Below are 20,448 nucleotides of genomic sequence, written 5' to 3'. Positions count from 1 at the left end.
CCCCAGGGGAACGTAGCAGTTTCAAACTTCACCTGTGCTAAGATGACTCCCAAATCACTTATGTATTTCCAGCCAAGGTCAACAGATGGGAGAATAGATAACTATTGGCTTTGTAGTTGGGTCAGTCATGAGAGACAGAAGGAACTGGGGAAGTGTGAGATACAGATGGACATAGTAAGACTAAGCTAAGAACGTACATGGAGACCCACACAAGGATATACACAGAGTAGAGGAGCCCCAGAAATAGACTCATTGAATCAAACAGAAATTCAGCTGGACAAGGGGGCACAGAAGAACAGAACATCACAGCATAACTTTCTAGATTGAGAATTTTGTTACTAAAGGCTGTTAAATGTATATTTGCAATTGTGGGTGTAAGTGTTGACATTGGCATTTTCAGTTCCATTTGCTCCGTTGTCTAGGAGGAATTTGTCAAGGATCAGAGGACCCCTAGGTCTGGATTACACCTCCTTTTAACAAGATGGAAGCCACCTCTAATGAGAGGTGGTTTCACCTTTCAACTTGGAATGCAGATTGGTATTACAACTTGGTGCTATGCCCAAAGCTTGCGAGTACAGAGTTTGTTTAAGGTAGTTAAACACACACACACACACACACACACACACACACAATTTCAGCTAGAGCATAATATTAAAACACATTTAATGTATAAGAAACTTCTGTAAGTAGCTGGTACAACATAGACCAGGTACCTTTCTGTTCCACAACCTAATGGTGCAGGCTTAAGATTTAAATGCCCCAGAGGAATTCATAATTAACAAAGCCTTTAAAATACCTTTTTAAAATATCAGATGCTCAAGTGATCTTCGGCTGAGGAAATAGTTTAGTTTTCTGATGGGTGCCCAGACTATGTTATTGATTAAAGGAAACTCTGTAGCCTTTAGATGTGAGGCAGGCAGGTTGTGGAGCTGACATTGTACTGTTGATATTTGGAGACCTGTATGAATCCTTCTCCAGGTGGAAGACTCCATTTCTATGTTGACACTTTTTTCCTTGCAAATTTTTTGGAATAAGTTTGTAATTAAAAAGATATTTGGAACAGAAAAGTTGGGGTTGAAAATTTTAAAGGGCACTTGTGATCAAATGGTCACACTGACATTAAAATAAGTTTTGTGATACATCAGATTTTGAGTAGATATGCATTCTGATGAACCCACTAGAGTAAGTTCTTTGCAAAATGAGCCCCTGTTCATTCTTTGCAGCTGAACTAGTTGACTTGTCTGAGTTGTTTCATGCCAGCAACAAATATTTATTGAGGCTGTCTACATGTCAGATATTCTCCCAGGTTCTGGGAATAAAGTAGGAAACAAAACAACTAAGACCCTGCCCTCACAGAGCTTATAATCTAGTGAGGAGGATCACACAGTAAATAACCAATAAATCAACCAAATAAATACCTACCTACATACATACATACAAAGTACTACCAGTGGCAAGTAATCCATGAAAAATAAAATAGATGGTGTGATGGAGCAGAGTCAGGGAATACCTCTTCCTTAGAGGTGAGGTATAAGCTGAGATCAGAGATGTTGAACATGTAAATATCAGGGAAAAAGGGTATTACGGGAGATGGGAACAATTGATGCAAAGCCCCTATGGTGGGAACAACTTTGAAGTGTTCAAGGAAGAGAAGGAAAATCAGCATGGCTGGAGTGGGATGAAATGGGTACTAAGGCAAGATACGTAGGCAAGAGTGAATTCATATGTGGCCCTGTAAGTTAAGTAATGAGGTGGGATTACCTCTTTGCAATGTAAGTCGTTGGAAGATTTGAAACAGGGAAATGTCTTGAATTTGATTTTGCTTTAAAGGATATTCTACCCTATGTAAATTGAAAACAGAGAAGTAAGAGTGGAAGCAGTTGCAGTTGCAAGGCTATTGCAATAGTCCAAAGGAGAGATGCTTTCATCTTAGACCAAGGTAGTAGCAGTATGGGTTCTAAGAAATGGTTGTATTCAGGTAGAGTTGACTTACTGATGTATTGATTGGAGGGTGGAGTGGCCAGGGGGAAAAAAGAACAAGGATAATTCCTGGATTTGGGCCTGAACAACTGGGTGAAGTGTGGTACCATTACTGAGGTGGAAAAGACTGCAGAAGAACTGGTTTGGTGGAGGGGACTCAAGACCTCTGTTTGAGATATGTTAAGTTTGAGATGATTATTAAATAGCTGAAGGCACAATTAAGTAGGCAATTTCTATATCAAGATTGAAGCTTCAAGTCTATAAGATTGAGTGAGATCACCCAAGAATGATTAAAAAAAAAAGAGAGAGATCCAAGAACTGAGTCTTGGGGCTCTCCAACATTTAAAAGCTGGGAAGAGGAGAAAATCCAGCAAAGGAGTCTGAGAAGAAGCAGAGTTAGAGAGGAAGAAACCCAAGGAAGTGTGTGGCCCAGAAACAAGTGAAGACAGTGGGTCAAGAAGGAGGACAAGGGAGTTCCCCGGTGGCCTAATGGTTAGGATTCTCGGCTTTCACTGCCTTGGCCCAGGTTCGATCCCTGGTTGGGGAACTGAGATCCCACAAGCTGCACGGCGCGGCCAAGAAAAGAGACATTAAGGCAGATCCTACAGACATTGTAAAGAGAGAGAGAGAGAATAAGAAGGAGGACAAGAGGAGAAGCTGCTAAGAGAACAATTAATCTAAGGACCCAGACTGGACCACTGGGTTTGCAATATGAAAATCACTGACATCCTTGACAAGAGTAGTCTAGGTGGAATGGTAGGGATGAAAGCCTGACTGAAGTGAAGTGGAGAAATAGAGGCAATGGGTAGAAGATAACTCTTTGAAGAAGTATTATGAAGAGATGCAGAGGGAAGGGGTTGCAGCTAAAAGGAGATATTGGGGCAGTTAGGTTTTTTGAAGATGAGAGATAGCAGAGCAGGTTTGTGTGTCGATGACAGTGATCCAGGAGAGAGGGAGAAATTGATGATGCAGGAAAGAAGGTATATGATTAGAGGATCAAAGCCCTGGGGGGGAATAGGATCCCAAGAGAGTGGCGAGGGTTGACTTCCTTAAAGAAGCCACTTCACTTAAGTCATAAGACGTAGAGAAAGCAGCACATGCAGGCACAGGTGAAGGTATATAGCTGGATTTATTATGGAAAGATGATATTTTTATTTTCTCAATAAAAAATGAAGCAGAGTCATCAGTCGAAGAGGGCTGGGGGCAGGGGAGGTGGTGTCATGGAAGTTGAAGAAGAAAAGGCATGAAATAGCCATTTTGGGCAGTGGGAAATTACATACTACGGTTCAAAAACATTATTCATTTAATTGCGTGAAGGTATCTGTCAAATATAATAGTCTTAATTTTAGAAAAGAGATATTAAAATATTCTCCCCGAGGATGATTAATCAAAAGCTAACTGCTGGGCTTCCCTGGTGGCGCAGTGGTTGAGAGTCCGCCTGCCGATGCAGGGGACACGGGTTCGTGCCCCGGTCTGGGAAGATCCCACATGCCGCGGAGCGGCTGGGCCTGTGAGCCATGGCCGCTGAGCCTGCGCGTCCGGAGCCTGTGCTCCGCAACGGGAGAGACCACAACAGTGAGAGGCCCGCGTACCGCAAAAAAAAAAAAAAAGATAACTGCTTAGATTGCTCCAAGTCCATGATAAAAATGTTATCAACAGAGAAAAAATTGCTTTACCTCTTCTGCTATGGTCAGTGGGCATTTGTCCAATCTATGATACAATTTATCCATTTGTTTTGTTATAGGTTAAAAAGAAGGTGGTTTAAGACCCAGTCATTTTTTGTGTGATGCACAGTTTGAAGAAATAATAAAACCTGGGATGTTATGCCAATATTGTAAGACATGGGTCTATAGATAAATCATCTATACTGAATCAAAGGTTGATGAGACATGCTATAAAAAGGCTTGAGTTGCCAATAAGTATTTGTGGGGAGGTGGAACTTAAGGAAGCAGAGGCATGATTAATTCCCTGGCAGGCCCAGCCTGCCTATCACTATATGACAACAGCAGGCCCAATATATGCAAGTAATTTTGCACACATAATCTTTGTTTCAACTCTGCCTGCAAGGTACATCCCTGTTTTACAGATTGGAATTAGGAGGAGTTCAGAAGTTATTTGCCCAAGATTCCACAGTGCCTAAGAGGCAAAGTGGGGTCAGAACCCCATTCTTCCAATTTCAAAGCCAAATACTTCCTAAGATGTTGGATCTGTTCATTGAACAGATATTTGTTGAGTATATACCATGCAACAGGCAATGTTCTAAGAGCCTTATATATTTTGCCTCAATTTCTTTTCACAACTACTTGGTAAGGTAGGGAGTAAATACTTCCACTCTTTTACAGGTCAGGAACTTGAGGTTTAAAGGAGGGGATAAATTTCATCACCTAACCAATGGTAGACCCTGAATATGAGAGATGTCTAATTTTTCAGAAAGATGAATGTTTCCTTTTTGAAGTGATACAAAGCCAATTTCACACAAGGAATTAATTAAGACAATTGGATTGGTAAGGGTTGGGGCCCACTGCTCAGAATGAAATCTAGATATTCTGACTAAAAGCATCTCAATTTGTTTTTGATTTGGGGTAACTGAGTAGATGTCCTAAAGTGAATGAGGAAACTGGATCCCAGCTACAGATACCCCTGAGATAATTTGCCCAGACAGCAACAGATATTCTGTTTTTCTATACATTTTGGCACTAGCGTTCATTTTTGTGTGGCAGGTCCTCTTCTGATATTAACCTAACAACTGAGTCCAGGACCTCTCACTGAGATTTAGAGTGATCCTTTTTTACTCTTTCTGAGAGTATAATTTTCCCTAAAAAGAATTGAACCTAATGAACATACAAGTAACTTCATCTGAGTTCCATTTGAGGCCCTGTCTGCACAAACATTGACAGCTTGTTTTGGCTTTCCGGAAGCCTTTTATCAAACCACAAGGTGGCTTTTGGCCAGACATGGAGAGCTTTCACCCTATCTCCAAACAGTTGGTATGAAATAACAGGAAAAGCCTCTTTCCAAAAATAATTTGAGTGAAAAGTTTAAAATTATAGAGCTCCCAAAATATTCTTGGGGATTTAGATGCAAATTCTGCCTCAGCCTACCTTCTCCAGGCCCACCACATTCTCCTCATTTCTTTTTTTTTTTTTTTTTTGCGGTACGCGGGCCTCTCACTGCTGTGGCCTCTCCCGTTGCGAAGCACAGGCTCCGGACGCGCAGGCTCAGTGGCCATGGCTCACGGGCCCAGCCGCTCTGCGGCATGTGGGATCTTCCCAGACCGGGGCACGAACCCGTGTCCCCTGCATTGGCAGGCGGACTCTCAACCACTGCGCCACCAGGGAAGCCCTGGTCTCCTCATTCTTACTGTAGGTGCTCTAATAAGGGGTAAATTATTCATTGCTATGGTAACTGTGACTCAGGGCTCATAACACACCTTGGGGGAGACAGTTGGGTAGGGCAAATTGTCTAGAGCCTGAGCTATATTTGGGGGGATGAGATGGTATGAAGTGAAATTTTCCCAGGAGAACAAAGGCCTGGAAACACTAAACAGTGTGGGATATGGAAAGAACCACAGGGGGAGGGGATTCAATATTGCTAGAGTATAAGGTACAGAGTGGGGAGCAGAAGGATAAAGCTAGAAAAGTTGGCAGAGGTGAAGTCACGCTGGATCTTTAGGGCATTAAGGGTAAGATGGGACAAGGGATCAGGAAAACTCAAGGATAAATTCCAGGTTTCAGACACAGACTCCCGGGCAAATGACTGGGCCCAAGTTACGAGTCAGAAAAAAACCTGGGAAAATGGATAGGATATGATCATTCATTAGTTTCAGGTTTGTCAGTTATCCCTACATTGTAAATATAATGAAAACTAGGAATTTCCTTACTGGTTTGATGAAGAGCCCTGCTTTGGAACAGGAAGAGCTGCCATCTTTGAAGCCATGCAAGGAGCTGACGAATCAGTAAGAACCCAAGAAAATGGTGACCTCTGCTGAAGCCGTATCCCTGTTAATGAGATGAGGTCCAGATAGCTTAGAGCAGAGGTTCTAAACTGGTAGCCCATGGGCCTTCCTGCAGCACTGCATATCTTGAAAGAAGAAGAAAGAGGGAAACTTCTAGTTTCTTACACTGTTGTTTCACCATTTTTCACTTGGTGGAACTAAGTACACTTCCAGCCTTCCCAGGAAGCTCCCTTTCCAAATATGTATATTACAGTCACCCTCTTCCCACCCCTGTGGTGCCTTGCCTGTTAGGCTTCATTCTTTTCTAGAAGCACGTTAGGCTTGAATATCAACTCCTTGATAACGTGCAGCTTAAGGACAGTAGTGTGGTTGAGAATGTTTGATTTGTAGGGAGGAAGAGAGGAGGGTTTTTTTTTGAGAGGGGATTCTGTGACCAACCCACCACCAGTTGTAGCCACAATGGCTACAAATTGACCAAATGGACCAGTTGCTTTAGGTAGTATTCCCCAAAATATGTAAGGAGACATTTCTGCCCTTGAGAAAATCACTTCCATCTCCTGTCCCCCAATAAGTTATAGAGACTAAGAAATGATGTAAATAGTATATAGTAACTCCTGATGGAGGTATGCAATACGTCCAGCTGGATAGAAACCAGTTTAACTTTTTGTGTGTGTGTTTATTTTTATTTTATTTTACGGCAGCTTGGTAACATATTACTAACAACCATTGTTGATACAGAAAATGTCAGCAAACATTTGTACTTAAACAATGCTTCATTCATCTTTTTTTTTTTTTTTTTGGCTGTGTTGGGTCTTTGTTGCTGCATGGGCTTTTTCTAGTTGCGGCGAGCGGGGGCTCCTCTTCGTTGCAGTGCACGGGCTTCTCATTGCAGTGGCTTCTCTTGTTGTGGAGCACAGGCTCTAGGTGCGTGAGCTTCAGTAGTTGTGGTGCACGGGCTTCAGTAGTTGTGGCGCGTGGGCTTCAGTAGTAGTGGTGCACAGACTTAGTTGCTCCACGGCATGTGGGATCTTCCCGGACCAGGGCTCGAACCTGTGTCCCCTGCATTGGCAGGCAGATTCTTAACCACTGTGCCACCAGGGAGGCCCCATTCATCTTTAAGTTGGGCAAACCTTAAGTATTTTGCCATTAAAAATATGTATAATCTAAGAAAACCCACCTATTATTTCAAATAATCATCTTCATAATTTTGATTTTATAGCCATTTAAAAAAATTGATATATAATTGACATATTAGCTTTAGGTGTACAACATAAAGATTCAATATTTGTATATACTGTGAAATGATCACCACAATATGTCTAGTTAACATACATCACCACACATAGTTACAAAAATTTTTTTTCTTTGGATGAGAATTTTTAAGGTCTACTCTCTTAGCAACTTTCAGATATACAATACAGTCTGATTAACTATGGTCACCATGTTGTACATTACATCCCCATGACTTATTTATTTTATAACTGGAAGTTTGTACCTTTTGACCACCCGATTTAACTTTTTTTTTCCAGAATTTTTTATTGTGAGAATTTTCAAGGAATTATACACTCATATACCTACCAACTAGATTGTACAGTTAACATTTTTGCTATATTTGCTTTGTTCCGTATTATCCATCTATCCATCCCTCTCTTTATCTGTCAATACCTCTTTTTTTGATGCATTTCAAAGGAAGCCACAGACATTGGGACCTCCTGCCTCTTAATTACCTTAGCATGCCTATCCTTAACCAGCTTTGTTTGCATCTCTATTTTCTTGTCGTACAACAAGCACAAAAATCACGTGTTTTTTTTGGTTTTTTGTTTTGTTTTTATCACAATACCTTTATTATAACAAAATTCACATGTTTTTTATTAATACCTATTGATGTCACTCAAATTTCATGCTCCGCGGGGCAGACTTTGGGCTAATGCTTTGGAGTTATGAAGACACCACCTATGTAATGAAATTCCAGGTTAATTAAAATTGTTGTCCTGTCTCATGTAGATTAATCACAGAATGGAAAGGGGGTTAATCATTCACTTTACAGATGGGGAAAGTGAGGCCCAGAAAGGTGGGGACTCGTTCAAGGTCATAAAGCCCATTAGACCTATTTGGCATAGAGCTTTTCTACAGAATGACAATGTTCTGCCTTGTCCTTGAATGAGGCTATGTTTTCCTTTTACTCTGGTCCTTGCACACCGCTGACTGCCTTGGTCTTTGGCTCACAAGGGTGTTTCAGCAGCAAAGTAAAACTCCTGGGCCAGGCTCCAAACTAGGCTCCCAAATGACTGCTTTGTAACTTCATTTCTTCCAGTTACTTGTCACATCTCATCCAGATTTCTTTTCCTTGGCAATGTCCACATTTTATTCTGTTCTTCTAGAATTCCAAATTAATCATCTCATTTTTGGTGAAAGGAGATGTTGAAATGAAGAAGTGTTCAAAGTATTCTACAGCAGGCCTGTGACCCTCTTCTGGGCATTTGTAACACCCAGCTCTTTCAGAGACTAAGATCTAGGGAGTGGGTGAGCCAAAGGGGGAATGGATCTCTCCTATTTTATATTCTACCTTAAAGATGTTTGTGATTCTAAAAATCATGTTGGTAAAATAAATAAATAAAAAAAAAATAAAAATCATGTTGGTGATTCATAGGAGGGCAGAGATATTTCACCCTTAAATCACAGTCAAGGAAACTATCGTGGCATCATATGATTATTTTCGATACTTAAAAAACAGTATTCTTAAAGGAGTGTGTGTTTATTTATATATATTCCATTGAATTTCCAAAAGGTGAATTAAACGATTAGTTTTATATAACAATTTTTAAAATGAAGACTATAACACACAAATTTGGGAAAGACAAGGCTGTAATTTCTGGGTTTGCCTCCTTTTTTTTTTTTGCGGTACGCGGGCCTCTCACTGTTGTGCCGGACGCGTAGGCTCAGCGGCCATGGCTCACGGGCCCAGCCGCTCCGCGGCACGTGGGATCTTCTCGGACCAGGGCATGAACCCGTGTCCCCTGCATCGGCAGGCGGAGTCTCAACCACTGCGCCACCAGGGAAGCCCTGGGTTTGTCTCCTTTTTTCATGGGAGACCATACTGAGGTCAAGCAGAAACAAATTTTGTCTACCATGATTATAATACACGAAAGAGAACCCATTCCTTTCACACGACAAAAAAAAAGACAAGAGCTTGGCTATGAAACGAGGCTCATTATGATTGCTGACATTTTAGGGAAATGCAATAATTTACATGTAAAGCGTGATGAAACAGTTTTTATGGTTTTAAATGTATTTTGAAAGGCCTTGGAAGGCAGTCTCATTGTAGTATCTCAGAAGCAGCCGCATCTGGAGAAAGGTTTCTATGGCAACTCATGAAAGCTTGATGTTTTTTTTCTCCTTTTCAAGAGCATAAATCATCACATGGCCTGAGGCTTCAGCAAAGGTCTTCTTTATTTTAGAAGCTATTGCCATTTGTTTTTGTGTTGTATATTTTGACTGTCTAAGAGAAAACAGAGCAAAGGGCTTCCAAGAGGGCTTGGAGTCTTTTTCATATCTGGGGGCAAGATGTGAATAACGTAATTCTAGACTTTGCTTCTCAGTGATCAAAGTGATAGTACATACACATTGATATGTTTGGTTTATATCATGTGTTGTTTCAGTTTTCAGGAAAGTTGTGATCGGTGCGTTCTCAGGAAAGAGGAGTTAGCCTGGACTTGAGGAGGAACTGTTTGGCCAAAGCACCTCTTTTTTTTTTCTTTCATAATTGAGATTTTATTGGTTGTTTTGAGGATCTGTACACAGACATTTCACTTTGTACACAATTCTCAACATACGTACCAAAAACCTAAAAAATCATGTAGTTGTGATTCTTTTCTGAACAGTTATTCCAGTGACTTTCCAGCTTAAAATTTGGGGGCAGATTTTCCTTCACAGGATATCAAGTACCAATATCTTCAAATATTGATATGCTGTTACATCGTAAGTCCCACTAATTCACAATTTAATATCACATACACTACATACTCAAATTGTCAATCGTTCACAGCACAGTAACAGTTACTAGAAGAACTGGACTACCACGACCAAAGATGTTACAGAGTGCACAAAATTCTGCCCAGGAGAGCCAAGACCAAGGGGTCAGTGGTTTGCTTGAGGAAACAATTCTACCAAAAACAACGTGGGAAGAGAAGTAATTTAAAGTGTTTAAGACATTAAATGCACAACTGACTCCAAACTGCCATTTAGTGTGCTTTGTATTATAGGATAGAAAAGCTACCCTCCATCTGTGGAATGTTAAGCTGACACCCAAGACAATCAAAGCCTCCCATATTCAATATCCCACTATTTTCTGGTTGTACCAAAAAATAAACAACCAGCAAATGATTTCACCTCTTAAAAAAAACCATTTACACTTAAAAAATGGGATGAGGTGGGATTCCTTCCTTTTTAAAAATGTTTCTAGAGCTACTAAAAAGCTTGCATTTACAAAATAGTTGATAAAAATATTCCCCTGGATTGTACAAGAAGGGAAACAGGGACCACTGATAGGACCAGGTGTGTGATATTAATCAGACTTGGCCTCTTTCTCTCCTGCTTCATCAGAAGCTGGGCTCTCCTCATTTTTAGTTTTTCCATTTTCTGCAGGTCTTCTTTAGTTTCTTGGTTAGCCACTTCAGCCTGTTTTCCCTTTGCTCCCCCTTTTCCCTTTTGTTTGCACTTTTTTGTCGGAAGATTTATCCTTTCCTGCCGCCTTTTTTGGCTTCGTTTCCACTTTTGCAGGAGTCGGTTTAGCTGACAACCTCGCCGATCTCCTCTTGGGCTCCTCCCTCGCCGCCCCCTCGGCGGAGCTGACCTTCCTCTTGGGCATCGTGGCGGCGGGGCGGGCGCGAGCCGGGTGCCTGCGGGCCGCGGCGCGCCGAGAGCCTTCGCGAAGCTAGGCTGCTTGGTCGCTGCTGCGACCCGCGGCGGGGGCGGTAGGAGAACCGGATGGAACCGGATTGGGAGCCCGCCCCCTCCTCCCCCCTTGTCCCCCCGCAGCGAGCTCCCTCTCCCCGTCGGCCGGGCCCCCCCCCCCGCCCATTGGCTACGGGGCCCACTGCGCCGCGGCCCGGGCCCCGAATAGGTGAGGCGGGCCGTCACTCGACCACTGAGCCCCGCCCCCGCTCTGGGCGCCCCTACCCGCCCGCCGTCTGGCAGGGCCCCAGACCCAGGCGAGGGGGCGGGGCCCAAAGCACCTCTTAATGAGTAGTTCAATGGCGGTATCCTAGAGGGCGCTGCGACGCTCTAAATGTCTTCAGATCTCCCTGTAAATGTCTTGGTCCCAGGGTTTTGGGCACTGACAGACTCCAGGTGGTTTTTATCAATATAGTCTTTCCAAGAAAGTTAATAAAGAAATATTCTATTTTTAAAACTCGGCATGCTTTGAGAATTTTTTTTAACAACATTGGCCCTTGTATATTACAGGAAGTAATGTGACTAATGAAGAACACACAGTTCACAAAAACAGAGCCGGATTTTAGACCGAGCTCTGCCATCGCTAGTTGTGTAACGCTGAGCAAGCTCTTGAATCTCTCCCAGACTCCATTTTCTAATCTGAAAAATAGGAATAACAGTGAGAGCCTCAAAGGCTTATTGTTAAGAACTTAATGTGTGTGAATATTGGAAACTGTAGTGCTGTACAAATATAAGGTGGTTATTATAATTGGTTAGCTGGCTTTCTTTCCAGCTCTTTTTCTTCGAAAAATTCAAGGGTATCCCTTTACCATTTCCGGTGTGACGAGAAGAAATCAGTTTCAACGTGTGTCAATATTTTAGTTTCCTATACTATATTAAATGTATTATGTTTATATAGACACCATTTCAGCCATTTGTTTATTTCTTGACTAAGTAATTAAATGTCATCTTTGCTGCAGGGTATTAAATGAATACATTCAACAAACATGTAAGTGCCAACTGTGTACTAGCATCGAGGACACAGACTAGATAATTAAATTCTTATCATTCAGGAAATAAGTTTTCTGAGTTTCAAGGCCACGGCATAAACTTCAGGCTGATGCCATGAAAGAGGGGTTGTAATCCAGCCCACACTGCTAGCCAAGCACCGATGTGAGCTGCATTCACCCAAAGAAAGGATGCCTTTTTGAAATTCACCTGCCATGAGTGTGTGCCTTTGTTACGGCGTCCAAGCTCGCTCTGCTCACCGCTCAACTGGCCAGTAAATCGGGAGACAAGGTGTTGAGGCAAAGGAATAGCGACTTTATTCAGAAAGCCAGCAAACCAAGAAGATGGCAGACTAGTGTCACAAAAGAACCATCTTATGGGGTCTGGATGCCAGTTTCTCTTATAGAACAAAGAGGGGGAGGAGGTGAGGAAGTAAGGTTAAAAGGCCATTTGCAAATATCACCTGGAATGGCCAACCTCAGGGAGGGAATGTGTTAATTTCTTCTTTCTTGCAGCCATTCACAGGTGGACAGGGTCAGGATGTTTCCTTGAACAAAGGCACTTTGGTTTAACATTCACAGAGAGGGGCAGGGTTCCCTGAGGCAGGCCATTATGTATAGACAGTATCCTTTTAGTGAACAAAAGCAATGGGAAGCAAAGGTTAAAGTAAAAGAAACAGATCCAGCATGCAGTCAGATTTTGTTCTTCCCTGTAACACCTTCTTGTCATTTACACAAAGGTATGGAATGTGCTAGCAGTGACCCTGATGTTTATGTGGTTCGTGATGTTCTATGGAAGGCGTTCAGTGTTTCACCCTTTAGTAAAGGCTGCTGGCCATGTTTGTTATCTGGAGTCAGATTGTCTGGATTTGAATACTGGCTCTGCCATTGGCCAGCTGTGTGACCTTGGGTATATTACTTGGCCTCTCTGTGCTTCTCTTTTTACATCTGCCCACTTCATAGAGTTGTTAGGAGGATAAATTCTTATATGTAAAACATTTGGAATAAAATGTTCCTGTTTTCAGTGATATCTTTACCTGCCTCTACTCTGTGTTGAAGAGTTCAACAATCAATGTCTGAATTCTACCTACAAATGCCGCTCTCCTTTAATGAATTTAATCTCACATTGGTGATATTTTTCTTTTTACCCCAGACCCTTTTGTTTGTGTGTGCATGTTTGTGTTAAATAACTGAAAAGGCATTCTCTGTAGAGACATCATGATCAGAAGGTCACTTGGTTGTTTCTAGAATTTTCTCATAAAACCATTTGATTGTCAGAAGTGACAGAGGTGATGAGGGCTGTTTGCATACTTTTGGCTTTTATCCTTTCTGAGGGAGTGCTTATGTGGTTTACCACTGTTATAAGGGTAGAGATGCTTTGAGGTACAGTGAATTTTTTTTCTCAGTTTCGGTTAACACGGTACTTTTTTTTGGTAACTTTAAACTGAGAAAAAGTCTTTATGTAATATTGAAGTACTGATGTTTCATAACGTTTTCAAAACAATTAACTTTGCATTTGAAAATGCTGACAAATTCTGTTAAAGATCAGGTTTTGATAGGAAGGACATGAGACATATCGACAAAGCAAGAAGAGGCCCCTTTGTTACCTGCACTGTGTACTTTTCAGTCTCCTACAGTATGTTACTCTTCGGCCCTTTTCCGTGGCACAAAACTGGAAGCACAGAATGTTAAAGCTGCAAACCACTGATGTTTAGGTATTTTAAATAACTTGAGTGTCTAATCCAAATTGAAGTATCCAAATAATTTAATTGAAATAGTCATCACTTTGATGAAACATTTCCCAAGTGAATTACCTGGGAAGGGAGATGAAATATTTTGATCATTTCATGGCATTAGGCTTCAGTCTACCATTAGTAAGGTGCGCCATGCTTTGCTTATCCATCCGAAGGAGACTCCCTGAGCCAAAATACTACGGATCCTGCACCATTTAGAGGTAACAAATGAGATGATCTTATCAAGGGCCTGTCAGGGACACATAGGGGCTGCCTCTGAAGTTGCCAAATGATCATTGTGAAATGATCCTGCATGTTAAACTCAAGTTTAATTAGCTCTTTAAAAGTAGGAAGTCATTATATGCTTGTTTCTAAATTAGTTGCAAAAATTAAATATCTGTTTAAGAGAAAAACTGATATTTTAAGATTCTTCTATTTAGATGGAGAGCAGAATGTTTTAAAACACTTCGCAGGGCTTCCCTGGTGGCGCAGTGGTTGGGAGTCCGCCTGCCGATGCAGGGGACACGGGTTCGTGCCCCGGTCCGGGGGGATCCCACGTGCCGCGGAGCGGCTGTGCTGTGAGCCATGGCCGCTGGGCCTGCGCGTCCGGAGCCTGTTGCTCCGCGGCGGGAGAGGCCACAACAGTGAGAGGCCCGCGTACCCCCCCAAAAAAAACCCCAAAAAAACAAACAAACAAAAAAAACACTTTGCATCAATCAGTGTATAGATTACTGCATTTAAAATTTTTCCTTTTTGGTCCGTGGGTGGTGGCTAAGAGTTCAGGTTTGGGGCTGAACCCTGACCCTGCCATTTACTAATTGTATAATCTATGGCAAGTCAGTGAATGTCTCCAAACCTCCATTTTTTCTTTTTAAAATGAGGATAATAATACCTCTCAGCACTGTGGTGAAAATCCGGTGAGCATTATGTATGAAATGCTGTTTCTTCACACAGCAAAGCAATCCTCAATGCTTTATGACGGTGGCTGCTATTACTGTGGGGTTTTTTTTTTTTAGCTGTTATTGCATTGTGTCAGGAAATGATTGCCTGTTTCAACTGTGCCAATTACACTGTCTAGTGTTCTTAGGGCAAATGTAATTCTGCTACTTTATGATTTTTTTTTTCACAATAGTATTGCATTTTAAAATTCCCAGACTTCCCAGAGAATGTACCATCTCTCATATTTTTGTTCTATGGCAAAATGTGTTAAAAGTTCCAAAGGGGGCTTCCCTGGTGGCGCAGTGGTTAAGAATCCCCCTGCCAATGCAGGGGACAGGGGTTCGAGCCCTGGTCCGGGAAGATCCCACGGAGCAACTAAGCCCGTGCGCCACAACTACTGAGCCTGCGCTCTGGAGCCCGCAAGCCACAACTGCTGAGCCCACGTGCCATAACTACTGAAGCCTGCACGCCTGCAGAGCCCGTGCTCTGCAACAAGAGAAGCCACTGCAATGAGAAGCCTGCGCACCGCAACGAAGAGTGGCCCCCGCTCGCCACAACTAGAGAAAGCCCTCGCCCAGCAACAAAGACCCAACTCAGCCAAAAATAAACAAATAGATAAATTTATTTTAAAAAAGAGTTCCAAATGACTGACATAAACATGAACTCTTGGGAAACAACCCTGTTGTAAGCTGGGGCACTTCTGGATACTTCGTTGTTTGCTTATTCTTTGATTAATCAAACCATTAGTCCTTTTGCCAGTCATCACTAAGGAATCCCTTGAGATCTTAACAATCTTATTTTATTTATAAAAAAAGTTTTATTGAAGTATAGTTGATTTAGAATGTTTTGTTGATTTGCAATGTTATGTTAATTTCTGCTGTCCAGCAAAGTGATTCCGTTATACATATATATACATTCTTTTTTTAATATTCTTTTCCATTATGGTTTATCATAGGATATTGAATATAGTTCTCTGTGCTATACAGTAGGACCTTGTTGTTTATACATCTTAACAATCTTAATCAGCTCCGGGCCAGACTCCAACTCCTCAGTTTCTTCTTCAGTTTCCTAAAATTCCCTCCTCCTAAACTTGCAGGGACTTTCTTAAGCCATTGGTATTTGCGTCAATTATTTTTCAAATCAGTTTTTGTCAGTTGATATCCAACAAGTATGAGTGAGACAAGTTGTGAGGTATTTCTAACAACATATTCTCGTATTGCCCTATTTAAAGATATTTTTGTAATTTCTATTTATGCCTTTTTAAGGCACATGAGCATAAAGAACTCTATTCAATGATTTGATAAGACCCTGGCTTGTTTTAGTAAATGTTTCTGTTTAGCATCAGATACTATTGGGTAACTGCGCTTACCCAGTAGTACCTTTTGTGGAATATAAAATGCTAGCGTAGGGGCTTCCCTGGTGGCACAGTGGTTGAGAGTCTGCCTGCCGATGCAGGGGATACGGGTTCATGCCCCGATCCGGGAAGATCCCACATGCCGCAAAGCGGCTGGGCCTGCACGTCTGGAGCCTGTGCTCCGCAACGGGAGAGGCCACAACAGTGAGAGGCCCACGTACAGCAAAAAAAAAAAAAAAAAAATGCTAGTGTATATGAGTGATGTTGTGTTTCGTTCTGAGCCCTTTTGTTTAAGCCTCAACATGCTCAGCAAGTGTATCTGAATTCCACGATAGCAGCTGTTACTATGGCTGCATGTTATTTCATATTTCATTGGTTGAACTGATGCTTGATAAGAGAAACAGCATTGAATCATCTGCAATTTTGACTCTAAATAGAAAGGTTTTCTCTCTCTCTTTGTTTTTTCCTTATAAAGGTAAAATTAGGAAACTGGAGTTAAAAATCCAAGCCCTGTATTTCTAAATTAGGGTTCTGCAGTGCTTGTGCACATTGCTCATGGGGCTGTGGACTTTGGCACCATCACCCCACCACCAACTGGAAGTCCCGGTCTTGCACCCAAGGACAGGGATCGGAAGATGGATTAACTCAAATAATGGAATTTCACATTAGCCTCTTTATTTTTTTTTAATTTATTTATTTAATTTATTTATTTTTGGCTGCGTTGGGTCTTCGTTGCTGCGCACAGGCTTTCTCTAGTTGTGACGAGAGGGGGCTGCTCTTTGTTTCAGTGCACGAGCTTCTCATGGCGGTGGCTTCTCCTGTTGTGGAGTATGGGCTCTAGAGCGCAGGCTCAGTAGTTGTGGTGCGCGGACTCAGTAGTTGTGGCTCACGGGCTCTAGAGTGCAGGCTCAGTAGTTGTGGCGCATGGGCTTAGTTGCTCCGCGGCATGTGGGATCTTCCCGGACCAGGGCTCTAACCCATGCCCCCTGCATTGGCAGGTGGATTCTCAACCACTGTGCCACCAGGGAAGCCCCACATCAGACTGTTTAAAAAAAAAAAAAAAAGGTTTCTTCTTTTAGGGCAGCTCAGAGAGGGGGAATGAAGCCTCGGCTTTTCATTGTGGCTTTTACGGTAGGCTCATATCTTATGTTCCATGGATTCTTATCAAACCACAAGATACAAGTGTGTGTGCTTTTTTTAGAATATTCTACTTATGTAATATGTATGTATTTATGTATTTATTTTGGCTGCTCTGGGTCTTAGTTGTGACACGTGGTATCGTTGCTGTGGCATGCGGACTTCTTAGTTGTGGTGTGGATGCGGTATCTAGTTCCCCAATCAGGGATGGAACCTGGGCCCCCTGCATTGGGAGCGCAGAGTCTTACCCACTGGACCATCAGGGAGGTCCCTACAAATGTGTTTTAAAAACACGTTGGTCCAAACAAAGTGAAAAATATCTTTTGAAATGGAATCTCTCCCTGAAACAAAAATTGAGAGATGCGGTCTATGAAAAGGATGGCTCTGAAGCCCCGTGAAAAGCAATACTCGTAGTGGTTATAGAAACGGACACTGGAACGAAACTGCCCGGTTCTGCTGCTGACTCGTTATGTGACTTTGGACACCTCTTTGTGCTTCAGTTTCCCCAGCCATAAAATGGGAATATCAATAGTACCTTTTTTATTGGATTGCTGTGAGAATTCAGTGAATTCTCACAGCATTAAAAATATACATTAAGGGCTTCCCTGGTGGCGCAGTGGTTGAGAGTCCGCCTGCCGATGCAGGGGACGCGGGTTCGTGCCCCGGTCCGGGAAGATCCCACATGCCGCAGAGCGGCTGGGCCCGTGAGCCATGGCCGCTGAGCCTGCGCGTCCGGAGCCTGTGCTCCGCAACGGGAGAGGCCACAACAGTGAAAGGCCTGCGTACCGCAAAAAAAAAAAAAAAATATATACATTAAAACACTTAGACTAGCATCTCAAATGTTGTGAGCACTATATGAATATTAGCTATTTTTGTGGGAATCATTTTTTTTTCACACTAGTGTGATCTAAAAGTCCCAGAACTACTATTTTTAAAAGATGGGATAGAAACTGTTTCACTTATCTGTAAGGCACAGCATCTTGTCATTTCCTTCATTTTGTTTGGTCTCATAAAGCAAACGAGTAAGGTATTTGGAACTGAGCAAATTCAGTTTATTGTGGTAAGAGCACCAGAGTTCTCTTGTCTGAGAAAACTCTGTAAGTTAAAGATGCAGAATTTTAAGATCTGTGAGGTCAAAAACTACATTCAGGATGTACTTATACCAAAAACTACATATTCGAACTCTATGCTAAGCTTTATACTTTATCAAAACTCACTGAACTCATTGGGTAAGGTTGATTGTATGTAAATGTACCTCAATAAAACTTTTTTCTTTTCTAAGTTGATCTCGTGGTGGTGGAAATGTAGTAGGCATACAATAAGTATTTTTGACGACATTAATAATTAAATGAATGAATGAATGGAGTCATTTCATTCTTCAGTGATGGATCATATGGGGAATTAGGACAATTAAGTGGGTTGAATCTTATGTCCTTGGTTTTGAAACTTTACATCAACTTCTAAAAGTTCTGTTTTAATAGTAAAGCTTAGGTCCTTTCACATGTTTTGAAGGCAGACTCTACCCCCCACTCCCCAATTTACCGGATTTTCAGATTTGCCTTGAGAATGAAGTCAGTGGTTCCGTTTCGTCCTGTGTCTGCTGGGGCTTATACATTTCTCTTTTGTGTGGCTTTGTGTTTTCTTTTCATGTTGTCAGACACATAATCATGTAATTTAGTCTTTAAAGATAGACATTTTGATATAGTGACCAAAGAAGTTTTTTTTGTTTTTGTTTTGTTTTGTTTTTTTGCGGTTCACGGGCCTCTCCCGTTGCGGAGCACAGGCTCCGGACGCGCAGGCTCAGCGGCCATGGCTCATGGGCCCAGCTGCTCCCCGGCACGCGGGATCCTCCCGGACCGGGGCACACTAACCTGCGTCCCCTGCATCGGCAGGCGGACTCTCAACCACTGCGCCACCAGGGAAGCCCCAAAGAAGTTTTTAAGATTTGAGACCTTTACCAAAAATGAAATCCCTTTTATTCTTTCTAGAAATAGCAGTTGGTTTCCCAGACTTGGACTCTGGATCTCTATTGAGAAACCCTAGCCACATGTAAGTTGAATAACTTGAGCGTGATGATAAGTCATGTGTATGAGCTAACATGGACTTTTCTCATTGGCTGTTAACATGAGGAGCTGATCTGGAGTCCCTGTAAAGTGTCTGATTCAGATTTTTTCTTGTATTTTCTCCTAGGTATGACAGCAGCCAAACTCCTGCATGACTCTGGCCTGAATGTGATTGTTCTGGAAGCCCGGGACCGTGTGGGAGGCAGGACTTACACCATCAGGGTAAGACAATAATGATGGGCGGGAGAAACGTGTCACTGAAGCTGAGTTTCTTGTTTCTTTCTGAAGGTCTTGAACTTCATTTGACTCTTTTTAAGAGAGTGAAAATTACTCTCCACAGCCTCTCAATTTGCTTCCTTTTCAACCCTTTTCTTCTGTCCCTTTTCTCACCTCATGATACTTGGCACTTGCCCAATAAATGATTGCACCAATAATTAGGTGTTTGAAATACATTAGTGAATAAAACAAAGACCACTGCCCTTGTGAAATGTATGTTCCCTTTTTTTTTAGTCAGAGAACTATATAGTCAACAAACAAACAAAAACAGAAGAGGAGGACCTGATCTGGTGTCCCTGACTATTAGGAATCCAGTTATGTTTGGACATGTTCAAACATAGGAAGTTTTTCTAGTCACTCTTCTTCAAAGGTTGGTCCTTAGTTGTTTCAAGTGAAGCTAATTCATAACCATATAGAAAACTTCCTACTGAACATAAGAGCAGTTTCAAAGGTTTGAATTAGGACCAAATATTCCCTAATGCTATCTTTCAAATGTCTGGATGAGCAAACCACAAAGGAAGTGGTCATTTCCTGGATGGACTTAGAGTTTATCATACTAAGTGAAGAAAGTCACACAAAGAAAGACAAATATCATATGATATCGCTTATATGTAGAATCTTAAAACAATGATACAAATGAACTTACAGAACAGAAATAGACTCACAAACATAGAAGACAAATTTATGGTTACCAAAGGAGATAGAGGGGGGAGGGATAAATTAGGAGTTTGGGATTAACAGATACACACTACCATATATAACATAGATAACCAACAAGGACCTACTGTATAGCACAGGGAACTATATTAAACATTTTGTAATAACCTATAATGGAAAAGAATCTGGAAAAGAATATATATATATGTATATATACACATATATACATATATATATATATATAACTGAATCACTTTGCTACACACCTGAAACATTGTAAATCAACTATACTTCAATGAAAAAAAAAAGGAAAAGAAGTGGTCATTTCCTTTCTCGCTTTTCCTCTAGCATTAGGTGCCTCAAAATTAGCCTGAAATGCTAAGTAAAGAGAAATTCATCCATAATTCACAGCTTA

General features: G+C 41.7%; 1 protein-coding gene and 1 pseudogene across 2 annotated transcripts in view; one reads left to right on the top strand and one right to left on the bottom strand.

Moving 5' to 3' along the window:
* MAOB (monoamine oxidase B) overlaps positions 1–20,448 on the top strand; it is a 107,242-nt gene that overhangs the window by 23,598 nt on the left and 63,196 nt on the right. For both annotated transcript variants that reach the window (XM_027091522.1, XM_027091521.1), the window contains exon 2: positions 19,228–19,322. In XM_027091522.1, coding sequence (XP_026947323.1) covers positions 19,228–19,322 — 95 coding nt within the window. The remainder of the gene's footprint in view (positions 1–19,227; positions 19,323–20,448) is intronic.
* LOC113611985 (non-histone chromosomal protein HMG-14 pseudogene) lies at positions 10,234–12,182 on the bottom strand (annotated as a pseudogene).

The sequence above is a fragment of the Aethalodelphis obliquidens genome, unplaced genomic scaffold (genome assembly GCF_003676395.1).
Source record: "Aethalodelphis obliquidens isolate GAN/ISIS:26980383/991018 unplaced genomic scaffold, ASM367639v1 scaffold71, whole genome shotgun sequence".
Lineage (NCBI taxonomy): Eukaryota > Metazoa > Chordata > Mammalia > Artiodactyla > Delphinidae > Aethalodelphis > Aethalodelphis obliquidens.
Note: the sequence above shows the minus strand (reverse complement) of the source record. Positions and strands in the feature narration are given on the sequence as shown.